This window comes from Belonocnema kinseyi, chromosome 6, assembly GCF_010883055.1.
Source record: "Belonocnema kinseyi isolate 2016_QV_RU_SX_M_011 chromosome 6, B_treatae_v1, whole genome shotgun sequence".
In the NCBI taxonomy this organism is placed as follows: domain Eukaryota; kingdom Metazoa; phylum Arthropoda; class Insecta; order Hymenoptera; family Cynipidae; genus Belonocnema; species Belonocnema kinseyi.
In genome coordinates this window covers 58,622,294-58,635,425 of record NC_046662.1, presented here as the reverse complement: position 1 = coordinate 58,635,425, position 13,132 = coordinate 58,622,294, and the positions used below count along the sequence as shown (strand labels likewise).

The 13,132-nt window shown below is 24.7% G+C and overlaps 1 protein-coding gene across 2 annotated transcripts in view; it reads left to right on the top strand.

The window, feature by feature from the left end:
• The first annotated feature begins 1,951 nt into the window (after nt 1-1,951).
• The window catches only part of LOC117174980, a 30,805-nt gene continuing 19,624 nt past the window's right edge, over nt 1,952-13,132 (top strand). For both annotated transcript variants that reach the window (XM_033364459.1, XM_033364460.1), the window contains exons 1-3: nt 1,952-2,617; nt 6,548-6,828; nt 11,648-11,942. In XM_033364459.1, the coding sequence (XP_033220350.1) occupies nt 2,614-2,617; nt 6,548-6,828; nt 11,648-11,942 (580 nt within the window). In that variant the 5' untranslated portion in view covers nt 1,952-2,613. The remainder of the gene's footprint in view (nt 2,618-6,547; nt 6,829-11,647; nt 11,943-13,132) is intronic.

Sequence of the window (13,132 nt, the reverse complement as noted above, 5' to 3'; positions counted from 1 at the left end):
AATATAGTTACATTTGCAATATTGAAATCAAAAATATTTTTATTATAAGTAAGAAACAGTTGAATTCATCTAAAAAGATGAACTTTCAATAAAATGGTTGAATAAAACAGATTAATTTGTAGCTAAACAGTTGCAATTTTAATTATAAAAGAGATGAATCTTCAGTCAAAAAAGATGTTTTTTTCAAGAAAATAAAAAACTTAATGTCCAACAAATTGTTGAATTTTCGAGATCAAAGACGAATTTTCTACAAAGCAGTTGAATTTTGAAGATAAAAATTTAATTGCAAATATTTTAATTTTTTATAAAAATAGTTGACTTTCCATTAAAAATTAATTTAAAAAGACGAATTTTTAACAAAACGGTCGATTTTCCAAACAAAAGTGATGACTGAACGAAATTGTAAAATTTTCAAAAAATACACCAGCAGCCCCTAGGGACCGCGTGAACGTAAACGGTTACATGATTCCGTGAATGAACCGTTCCGTTCACTGGGCCTGCTGACAGGCTTATTTTAATCCTTTTTCACATTTATTCGAAGTTTCAAATAAAACTCAACAGTTTTTTAAAATATTTTTACACATTTATTTTTTATTAATTGTTTTATTTATTCATGTGTTACTAAAAAATTATAAAGTAAGAGCTATGTGCTTCAACCCGACGTACAATATTGCATACCAGGTTGTCGCACACATTTTTTTATTTTTTAAATACATGAACAAATATTTAAATGCAAATAAATAAATATAAATGTGTAAAAAATTAAAAAGGGTGTTAGGTTCTGTGTGAGATTGTGAATAAATATGAAAAAAAATTTAATGCCCTGGCGGGCCCTGTAAACGGTCCAGTCACTTTATCATGGCAAATTGCATGGGAAAAAACTGTATTTGTTTAATAACGGAGAAAAAAATTATTTCTCACTATAAGTGTACTCAAATATTATTTTTCATTTTTTAAAACCTATTTTATTCGATCACAAAATCGATCACTTTTGTTCGCAACGACGTTATTATTTAATTTAATCGTTTTCGAAAAATGAAAAAGAATATCCACATATAGAAATGTTGGAAAATAATTTTTTTCCCCAAGTTATTAAAAAAATTAAGTTTCGTCTCATGGGATTGGAAGTATAGCTTTGCCCTCGGCGAACGGCCAGCTTGTCAGTTGACCTCTTAATGTTTGACTCGTTTGACCTAATGGCGTCGTGTTGATCCGATTTAATTTCAGGCTTAATGAGGGAAAGCCCAAATAATTGTTGTCGTAACTATTTTATTACTTAATTGAACATTTTTGATAAATAAAGAATAATATCCAAAAATACTTATGGTCATAAGTCTTTTTTTTCAAGGTAAATCTATAATTTAATTAGGTATTTCAGATTGGGCAAAGATATTATATCTTTGGATTGGGTGAAGGAAATCCAAGATGTCTGCACGCCGAGGGCCAAACAATGATATCAAGCGTATGAAACAAAACTATATATTTAGTAACTTCTAAAAAAATCATTTTTCACCATATGTATATTTTGATAATATTGTTTATTTATCAAAGGCAATTCAATTAAATAATAAAATCAATAATTTGTATATTACGATTTTATTATTTGATTGAATAGATTTCTAAAAATAAAAAATAATATAGAAATATATTTACAGGGAAATTATTTCGTCCAAATCTTTAAAAAATAAAATTTCGTTTCGTGTAATAAATATTATTGTTATTATTATTTCTCCCTCTGTGTCCGGTCATCTTGCTAGCTGACGTCACCCAGTGACATTTACGAAATATTTTTAAATTTCCCGCCTTAATATTCGAAACTGTTGAAACTTTGAAACATTTCCAAAGTTTCATGAAACTTTTCATTTGACCAAATTTTCATGAAACTTTACAGCCTTTACAGCCCTATTGTTCACTGCTTTTCATGTTTTTTTTAACGTTTTTTGTTATAATAGAAATTGAGAGACAAAAAAAACTGTTTGTACCCTTGTAGATAAGGAAAAAAAACTTTTCATTCAGTGGATGATAGTTTCTTGAAAATTCTATTCCTCTCCGAAATTTTGTCCAAAAAGGACCCAACCAATTGAGCATTACTTTTTTTGATTGCGCAATACAGTAACATATATAGATATACAGTTAACTATTTGGCGTGCAGGGACGCGTTTGTGTGCGGATTGAATTTTTTTTGTTTATCTCCCAAAACTTGGGAAGTGAAGGAAGATTTTGTTCATATCGTTCACATATAATTCTAGCAATTTAACATTAATTTTCTTCCCTTTTTCCCCAAACCATTGAAGAATTGTTCCTCCTTTCGTAAAATCGTGACAATGTAACCTCACAACGCCCTGTAATATTTTTGAGGATTCCTTTACATGTCACTGAAGAAGTTCTTTTTAATTTAATTATGAGATGCAAAATAGGAAAATGTAATGCCACTTGTTTCTAAAAAGAAAGTGTTGCAATCGTGAAAAGAGTGTGTACATTCTTTGTGTGATTTTTTCAATTTGGAGCAATGTGAGGCAAGTTCGAAAAAAATGGAGAGCATTAATCATCACCAGCTGATGCCTTTTAAAGTCTTTTATACAGTCAGAAAGTGTCACAAACTGCGCTAATAATATGGGTAAGAATTTAGTTTCGAAACAGTCTGGAAACTTATCAATGCTTTCTCAGACGGGATCTTTTCGAGTTGAATTTTACGATGAATGCGACAGAATTTTATTTTTCCTTGTTTCGTGTCATTCATCTTTGTGCAATTTTTTAAATTACAATTAGAATTCAAAATTTTCATTATTTTATCAAGTTTGTTTTGAATTTCAATCCTTGAATAATTATTTTTTTAACGTGGGTAATAATTTTGGTGCAATTCTGGTTCATTTCTCAAAAAGTTTGAGGCTGAATGTCCCACAAGTTTTTTAACGTGGGCCCACGTTTCTTAAAAAATACATACATATAAAATGACAGTCTGTTGCTGTAAATCGTTTACATTGGTAAGCCAATGAAAGTCCTAATTTTGTTTTAAAATTCATATACATGATGTTTCTAGACTCAAATTTTTATTGAAATATTTTTCGAGCTAGAAACAAAAATAACATGAATACAGACTTCACACTCTTTCCCCTTTTTAAAAGATTCCTATTTTTTCTCCCGTTTTCAAGAAACTTCCCCATTTTCTCATTTTTAGCTTAAATGAGAATTTATTTGATAAAACCCAATAAGAAAATACAACTATTTTTTTCGTTAAAATTGAATTATTTTTGGTTGAAAAGTCTATCTACTATTATATTTTTGTCCTCGAATTGATTTGTTTTAGTTAAAAATGGACGTTTTTATTGAAAATTCAACAAAATTCGGATTTTCGGCTCGAAAATTCAACAGTTCGATAGAGAATTTAAGCTATTGGTTCAAACTTGATTTTTTTGGTTCAAAATTCTTCTTTTTTGTAGGAAATCGATTTTGGTTAAAAATGCTGCTGTTTGGTTGAAAAATGTTTTTTTTTTTGTTTTTTTCTCGTTAAAACGTTGAAAAATTATCTTTTCAAGTTGATAACTCAACTTTCTGGTTAAAATTTTCATAAAAGTTAATTTTTTTTGGTTTTAGATTCATAAGTCTAGTTGAAAAATCGCTTTCATTTTTGTGGAACATTAATTTTGTTTACTGAAAATTGAACTATTTTGTTGAAAATTCAACTGATTGGTTGAAAATTAACATTTTTGTTAAAAAACGAATACTCACAAGTTGAAAATTCAACTGTTTTGTTCAAAAATTCGTCTTCGGCTTGAAAACTCTACAGTTTGATTACACTTTTTTAAACTAAATTTTTTGTATTTGGTTGAAAATTCAGCTATATTTTGAACATATCTTTTTGGTTTGTTTTGTAGAAAATTCGTATTTTTGTCTCAAAAAATAAATATTTTTATCAAAAGCCATCCTTAGTTGGTTGAAAGTTAATTCTTTTTAATTTAAATTTCTACTATTATATTTTAGATTCAGAATTGAATTGAAAAGTCGACTACTCAATTTTTCGTTTATAATTCATCACGTTTGGTTAAAAATTTAAAAACTTGGTTGAAACTTGAACTACCATGTAAAAAGTAATTTTTTTTTTATTGAAGATTTATCATTTTTAAAATTCATTTTTTTCCTTTAAAAATTTTTTGATTAATTTTTGATTCAAAATTGAATTTTTATAGTTGAAAATTTCTTGTGTTTTGTTGAAAATTCATCTTTTTATGTATTAAATTTAACTACTTCATTGAAAGTAGAACAGCTTTCTTAATGATTCATTTTTTTTGTTTTATAATTAATATTTGTAGCTGTGAATTCAATTTTTGGTTGAAAATTGAATTATTTTCTTGAAAACTCGTCTTTTCTGTGTTAAATTTAATTAATTGGTTCAAAGCGGAAGTGGTCTGTTAATGATTCATTGTTTTGTTTTATGATTCATCACTGTAGTTGTAAAATCAACTTTCTGGTTAAAAATGTAATTATTTTGTTGTTTTCTTTTCTTTTTTTAATGAAAATTTTTTCTTGGTTGGAAATTCATTTTTGTTTTTAAAACTTTAACTATTTGGTTACAAATTCAACTTTTTCCTTAAAAATGTATGTTTTTTGGTTAAACATTTAACTGTTTTTTGAAAAATTCGTCTTTTTGTATTGAAAAATCAACAATTTGGTTGATTTATTTTATATTTTATATTCACGGGTTGAAAATTCAATTGTTTTATTCAAAAATTCGTCTTTTTGGCTTGAAATTTCTACAATTTGATTGCATTTTTTTTCTTTCTCAGCTAATAATTTTTTTTTAATTCAGCTATTTTTTATGATCATATCTTTTTGTTCTGTTTCGTAGAAAATTTGTATTTTCAGCTCAGAAATTGAATATTTTTGTTTAGAAGCCATCTATTTTTTTTCCGAAAGTTCATTCTTTTTAACTGAAATTTCTACTATTATATTTTAGGTTCAGAATTAAATTGAAAATTTAATTCTACTAAAATTACAATTGAAAAGTCTCCTATTCAATTTTTCGTTTAGAATTCGTCACTTTCAGTTAAAAATTCCAAAACTTGGTTGAAACTTGAACAACCATGTAAAAAATGCATTTTTTTTTGTTTTTTGGTTTTAGTTCAAAATTCATTTTTTTGAAAATTTAATTATTTTGTTGATTTCTTTTCTTTTTTGAATGAAAATTTTTTCTTGGTTGGTAATTCAACGTTTTTTTTTAATTTAACTATTTTGTTGCTTATTCAACTTTTCTTCTTGAAAATTTATCTTTTTTGGTTGAAAATTCAACTGTTTCGTGGAAAATTCGTATTTTTGTCTTGAAAATTTAACAATTTGGTTGATTTATTTTCTTTATTGAATGAAAAATCTTTCTTGGTTGAAAATGCAACTTTGTTGTTGAAAATTTAACGATTTGGTTACAAATTCAACTGTTTTGTTGAAAATTCATGTATTTTATTTTTAAAAATTCGTACAAATAAACTTTTTCCCCGAAAAAGATAGCTAATCCTTTTCTGGTTGAAAATTTATCTTTTTTTTGCTGTAAAATTCATGTGTTTTGTTACAAATTTGATTTTTATTGAGCATTAAGTTTTTTTTACTCAAAATATAACTATTCCACTTTTTGTTGAAAGCGTATCTTTTTTTAGATAATTATTCTACTATGGACTATGCTGTTGAAAATTTTTTTTATTTGTTTAAAAATACATTTTTAACCGAAAATTTAAGTTTTTTATCTTAAATAAAAAGTAAATCATTTTTAGTTGAAAATTATTCTGTTATTGTTGAACATTGGACTGTTTTGTGGAAATTCTTTTTTTTTGTTAAAATTCCTGATTAACTGAAATTTCTACTTTTCTATTTTTTATTTAAATTTATCGTTTTCAGTTGGTAATTGATCAATTTTGTTGAAAATTTCTATTTTTAGTTAAATATTCTACTATTTGGTTAAAAATTCGTCTGTTATATTGTAAATTTGACTTTTTTGTCGAAAATTAATTACATTTTGTTTCAAGTGTGTTTTTTAAAACTGAAAAATCAAGTATTCCCTTTTGAGTTTAAAATTTATCTTCTCTAGTTAAAAATGTAACTATTTGGTTAAAAACAAATTTTTTTGTTTTGAAGTTAACGATTTGATTGGAAAATGTTTTTTTTGTGGTTGCAAATTTATTTATCACCAAAAATTCAACTACTATTTCTTCGGTTAAAATTTTTTTGTTTCGTTGAAAATGTATTTTGTTAAAATAGAAATTCAATATTCTATTTTGAACATTTATCCGGTATATTGGAAATTCAATTTTGTCGTTGAAAATTTTACTATTTGGTTAAAAATTAAATTTCTTATGTTCAAAATTATTCTCTTTTGCTCAAAAGTTAAACTGTTTTGTTGAAAATTCAAATATTTTGTTGAAAATTAATCATTCTTGGTTGAAACTTAATTATTTTGTTGAAAATTTATTTTTTCGGGTTTAAAATCTAGGTGTTTTTAAACATTCGACTTTTTAGCTTAAAAATTAAACTATATTGTGGAAAATTCATCTCTGTTTTTCAGTGATGGCAGGAACCGAGGGCGTGTCAGGGCCAGCGAAAGATGAACCGCTGTCTAGCAGGCTACAGTGGCTTCGTCAACGCCGAGAGGCTCTTCAAGACAAGCTCGCACAGAAAAATACTGAGTTAAAAACCCTATGCATCGAAGAAGCTGAGCTTACTGGAGTCCTGCCACCCGAAATTCCTCTCGAACCTGGACAAAGTCCTCCAATCTTTCGTAAAAGAGCGGGAACTTCCATCAACTATCCTCAGAATCTTATCAATAAACTGAAGACTAATGAAGCTGTAAGTTTTTTAAAAAAATGCACCTTTCTTCCATTTCTTGCACTTTGGGACCTCACTGTACGTATTTTTGTTTTTAAGAAATTCATTTTCAAAATTCTCTGATTTTTCCTTGACTAATTTTTCAATTTTCTTGATCATTAATATTCAAATACCTTTATTTTAATCTTGTAATATTTTTAACATAGAATCTTTTATAAACGGAATAAAACAGTATTTCAGATAGAAAATAAAGTTTTTTTAAAATGATTTATTTTAAGCAAAAAATGTCTTTTCTACCCTAAAAGATGAGTTTTTAATAAAATACTTGAATTTTCAACAAATAATTAAATTTTTAACATAATATGTAGTTGAATTTTAAATCTAAAAAGATAACTTCTTAAGAAAAAAATGCCATAGTTTATACTTACGTCAAAAAATATGAAATTTATACAAAAAAAAAAAAGAATTTTAAAACCAAAAAGATGAATTTTCAAAAAATAAAGATTTTTCACTCAAGAAATTTAAAAAAGTTTATCTTCATTTTGGAAACTTTAAGGCAAAAGACGAATTTTCTCTACAAAAATTGAATTTTCAATTTAAAATCCGACTTCAGAAAAGAATTCATTTTATTCGAAACTGATGCATTTTACCCAACAAATATGAATATTATTTTTTTTTACTAAAGCAGAATCCTCAACTAAAAATGATCAATCCTAAAAAATGAAAAATTGACATTTTCAGTTAAAATATTCATTGTAAACAAACAAAAAAGGCTTTTCGACTAAACAGTTAAATTTTCAACCAAAGACATAAATAACCCTTCAATAAAAAAAAAAATTAACAATGAAATTTAACTTTTATCAAAGAAGTTGAATTAACAATTTAAAAAAAATTATTTTTTAACAAGAAAATTAATTCTTAACCAAGTGAATCAACCAAATCTTTCAAACAAAATAGTTGAAATCAAGCAAAGAATAATAATTTCTAACCAAAAGGTTGCATTGCCATCAAGAAAAAAATGATATTTCTACTAAAACAAATGAGTTTTTTAATCAAAAAGATAAATTTTGAAAAAAATAGTAAAATTTTCTGTTTTGAAACATTTCAGTTAACTTTTTACGATCAAGATATAAATTGTTAAACAAGACATAAGTTTCTATGAAAAAAAATTGAATTTTCAATCCAAAAATACCAATTTTTTCAATCGAAAAGGATGAATTTTTAACAAACTTGTTTAATTCTCTACCAAATAATTGAATTTTTATCAAAAAAAAGATTAAATTACTCTTAAATCGAACAAATTTCTATTAACTAAAAATATATATTTTTAAATATTTGAATTTTTATCAAAAAACAATTCCAGTTGACTTCTCATTTTTCTACGATATAGTTAATTTTTCAACAAGACAGGAGAATTTTTAACTAAAAAGTATGACTTTTTCACAAAAATGTTCAATTTTTAAGCAAAAAGTTGCATATTTATCCAAGAATGATCAAATTTATCTTAAAACAGACGAATTTATAATTAAAAAAAAAATTTTAAGTGGACTTTTTATTTAGAAAAGATTTCAATTCTCCTTTCAACAGCAAAGTATTAAATTTAAACAAAACGTAAATTTTCCATGAAATAATTAAATTTTCAACAAAAAAGAATTTTCAACCAAAAATGATTACTTCAACGAAATTGTGAATTTTAAACCAAATAGTTGCATTTTTATCAAAAAAAAGGTGTAATTTCTTCTAAAGCCGGTGAATTTTTAAAATCACAAAGACGAAATTTCCAAAAAGATGTTGAATTTTCAAACGAACAATTGCGTGTTTATTCAAGAAGGATTACATTTCTTTTAAAACAGATGAAATAAACAAAAATCTTCAAAAATAGCTCAATTTTTATCCAAAGAAGATTGAATTTCACATTCCAACACCGAAATAATAAGTTAATTTTCTGCTAAATAGTCGAATTTTGAAGCAAAAATATGACTTTTTATCAAAATTGTTAAATTTTCAATCAAACAGTTACATTTTTGTCCAAGAAAAATAAAAATTCTACTAAAACAGGTGATCTTTTAAATCAAAAAGACTCGGATTTTCATCCAAAAAGATTTCAGTTGAGTTACCAGCAACAAAATATGAATCTTAAACAAATGGTCAATGTTCTACAGAGCTGAATTTGTAACCCCAAAAAGTCGAATTTTCAACAAAACACTTCAATTTTCAACGAAAAAGGATGTCTTTTTAAGAAAATCATTGTATTTTTAACCAACTAATAAAATTTATAACTAAAAAATATAATCTTCAGGAGAAATTTTTTGCGAATTTGCAATACCGAAAATTACTTTACATTAAAAAAAAAAAACATTTTTACGCAGATAAAATAATATGTTGCAACTTACAGAAATAAATATTCGTAGTTAAAAATGATTTGAATAATTTTGAAAATTTTCAATTAGAAAGCATGTCATTTTTAAAGTTATTCGAATAATTAAATTTTAGTGGTTTAAAATATTTTAAATTCTTCATTCTTGAACCATATAATATATATTATTATAATATTTTAATATATTATTATATTATTATAATATATTAAACATCTTTTAAATTTCTATGTTATTAATTTGAAATTATACTTTTGAATGCGCAATTTTACAACATTTAAAATTTTCAGGCCTTGAAATACAAAATTTTTTGCTTCGAAAGCTTAAATAGGCTAATATTTTAAATTATACAATGTTGTCAATGTTGTATTTGTAAATTTTTTGAGACCGGGAAATGACAGTGGATATTTTTTTGTCTGGAAGTTTTACAAATTTGTAGAAGAAAAATCTATCCACGTTCGATTTCAACAGTTTTTAAATAATTAGTGGAATTTTTATGTTGTTCCATGATGCTATTATTTATCTTACAATGCGTAATTCAAATTTTTTTGCTTTAAAAATTTTTCATTTCAAATTTTTATTTTTCAGCTTACATTATTAATTTAAGGAATTTTTAAATGCTTTCTTAAAGACGATTTTAAATCAGTTTAAAATTTAAAAATTTTCAGATTTTAAATTTAAAATATAAACGGTTTCAATTTGAAAGTCTTAGTCATTAAACCAATTTGAACGTGTGACTGAAAATTTATAAATTATTTTTAACTTAAAAATGACTTCATAATAATATATTCTTAATTAAAGGATTTTACTAAATTTAAAATATCGTTTCAGTCTAAAAGATTCAATTTTTAACGCATTCAATTTGAAATTTTTAATTAAAAAAAGAGTAATTATTGAATATTTAGCAATGTTGGAATTTTTATTTAAGACAAGTAAATTAAAACAAAATATTTAAAAGTAAATAATCTTTAACTGAATTGTTTGACATAGAAAACCTGGAATCGTTAAAATTTCGAAGAACTTTTTAAACTTTGAACGTTACAATTTAAATTGTTGTATTTGAAAAATGCTTAATTTATAAGTGAAATTTTTAAATTTTGATGTATAATTTACAAATGAACATTTGTAGAAAAAATTTGAGTAATTTTAAGAGATATTTAGAAGTTTTAAAAAGATACAGAATTATCATGCAAATTTTAGAAAGTTTTCTTTCAATCTTCTAGAATCTTTTTTGAAAAATTTGTTTAAATAAATGTATAAATGTTGAATTGTTATTTATACATCCAAATTGTGAAGAAATGTTCTAAAATTGGCAGGATTTTCTGAAAATTGTAGAAAAAATTCTATTAATTTTGACAGATATTTAGAAGTTCTGAAAAAATTTCCAAAATCATTTTAAATATAAAACAAATTTAAAACAGCTTATAGATTTCTTAAGATTTTGAAATTAATTTCGAAGCTTTCCAAGGATGTTTAAACTATTTAAAAAGAAAATAATTGAATTTCTAATTTAAGAAGTGTTCAGTTAAAAATTTTTCAATGTTTGATGTTTCTAACATAAAACTCCTTAAAATTATATAATTTTGAACATTTTAAAGTTGATTGATTGATTTTTTAATTAAGAGCATTGAAAATGATAACGTAGATTTATATTTTTTATATTAAAAAATGTCAGTACCTTCAATTTTATATGCGTAAATTATTGAGCATTTGAATAAAAAAAATTTTAATTAAAAACTTTTAAATTAAAATTTTAAATAAGTTCAAAATTTAACAGTTCTACTTTGAGTGCTTTCATTTGCAGCTCAGTTTTTATTACCTCAAGTGGAAATTTTTTCAGCTTTAGTTTTCAATTTTTTTAATTTCGTTGACCGTAAAAAATGTTTCCGTACCGGGAAGAAACCGAGAAATGACCATGAATTTATTTCGTCGATCAAAATGGCCACCCTATTAAATCTATCAAAATTGAAAAATGTTATGTTTAAAGCCTTGATAGTGAGTTTAAAATATAATAATTTTAGATTTAAATAATCTAAAATGTTTGGTTTCAATTTTAAACATATAAAATTGTCTGGTTTTGTAAATTTTTCGCAATCGTAGAGTATTAAATTGACAGACCCGTTAGTTGCACAATTTTTATTTTAAAGGATTTGTAATTTAACAATTTTGGATTAAATGTTTCCAGAATATATATTTTTAATAACACAATAGTTAATCAAATTGAAGCCTTAAAATGAGAAGATTTTAGAATTAGGCATTAAAAATTGAATTATTCTTTATTTGAAAATGTTTCCATTTATTGAGCATTTTAAACTCGACCAAATAATAAAATTTATAACTAAAAAGATAATGTTCAAGAGAAAGTTTCTATAAATATGCAAAAATTACGTAAATGAGTTTAGTACCGTCCTGTTAAAGAAATATATACTGGCACTAAACTATAATGATTCGTTTTCCATTTTCAGGAGGAGTCTGCTCTCGAATTGGAACGTCAAGTCCAGGTTGGAATAAAAGAAGCTGCCCTCACGATAATAAATGATTCCACGGAGAGCAAAGCTGTACGGCGAAAGCACCGATTGGTTTACCAACAAAGTAAACAGAGGCTCCAGGAAATAGACGCTTGTTTAAATTTCATAAGGCACAGTCATGGCTCAACCATTCGACACACCCAAGTTGCTCAACCTTTGCAAAATTCGCAAATGCTCATGCAAAATTCAAAACACAGAACGAAGAAGCCCCGACCTCCCCTTGATAATTGCGGTAAGATTTCTATCAATTACTTTACATCCGGGAAAATGGCCCTTCAGGAAAAAGATTAATAACAGATTTCATATTATTTCCCAACTTTTTCTCGTTTTTTTTTTTAATTCCTCTTTTTTTGTATAAGAAAGTTACAATATTTTTAATTTAATGTTTTTTTTTTAAATTTAAACGTCGACTATCATGTCTTTGATTTAGAGTTCATCTCGTTTGGTTAAAAATTCTGTTTTTCTTTTAATTCAACTTTTTTGTTAATTTATTTTTTTTTTGTTAAAAATTCAACTATTTAGTTGAAAATTAACTTTTTCAGACTGAAAACTCAACTGTTTTTTTCTGGAGAATTCGTCCTTTTGCCTTAAAAATTAAAAAAAAAATTGAAATTATTTTCTCCCTTGTCTGAAAAAACTTCCTTGTTTGAAACTTCAACTCTAGTTGAAAATCTGTCTTTTTTTAATTCAACGGTTTTTGGTTTTGAATTAAAATATTTCTTGGTGAAGAATTATTTTTTCTTTTTAATTTATTTTTTTAAACTGAACTTTTTTTTAACTGTTCCATTGTTTGTAGAAAATTGATCGCTTTTTTTTTAGTTAAAAATGCATCTTTTTCGCTTGAAAATTCAGCTGTTATCTAGAGAATTCGACATTTTTATATTTAAAACTAAAAAATTTGGTTAAAATTTGTTATCTGTAAGGACCAAAAAATCATTCTTGTTTGAAATTTCAACAGTTTTGTTGAAAATTCTTCTTTTTTGGTTGAATTCAAATATTTTTGATTTAGAATTAAAATATTTTTTTGGTAATAATATGAAATATGACATTTTTGGTTATCAATTTAGCTTCTTCAGTTCAAAAATAAACTTTTTGGTTGAAAATACTTATTTGTGGGTTGAAAAATTAACTACTTGGTTTAAAATTTAATTATTTTGTTGAAAAATCGTCTTTTTGGTTTGAGAATTTGTTAAAATCTATTTTGGTTGAAATATCAAATATTACATTTTTTGGTTGAAATAAACTATTTTTAATTTTAATTTAAAAAAATTTTGGTTGAAATATCAACTATCGCATTTTTCTTGATTGAAAATTAATTTTTTTTTAATTAAAGATTGAACCATTCCAGTTTTTTCGGAATTCATATGTTTTGGTTAAAAATTCTACTATTTGGTTGAAAACTCGACTATTTCATTAAAATAA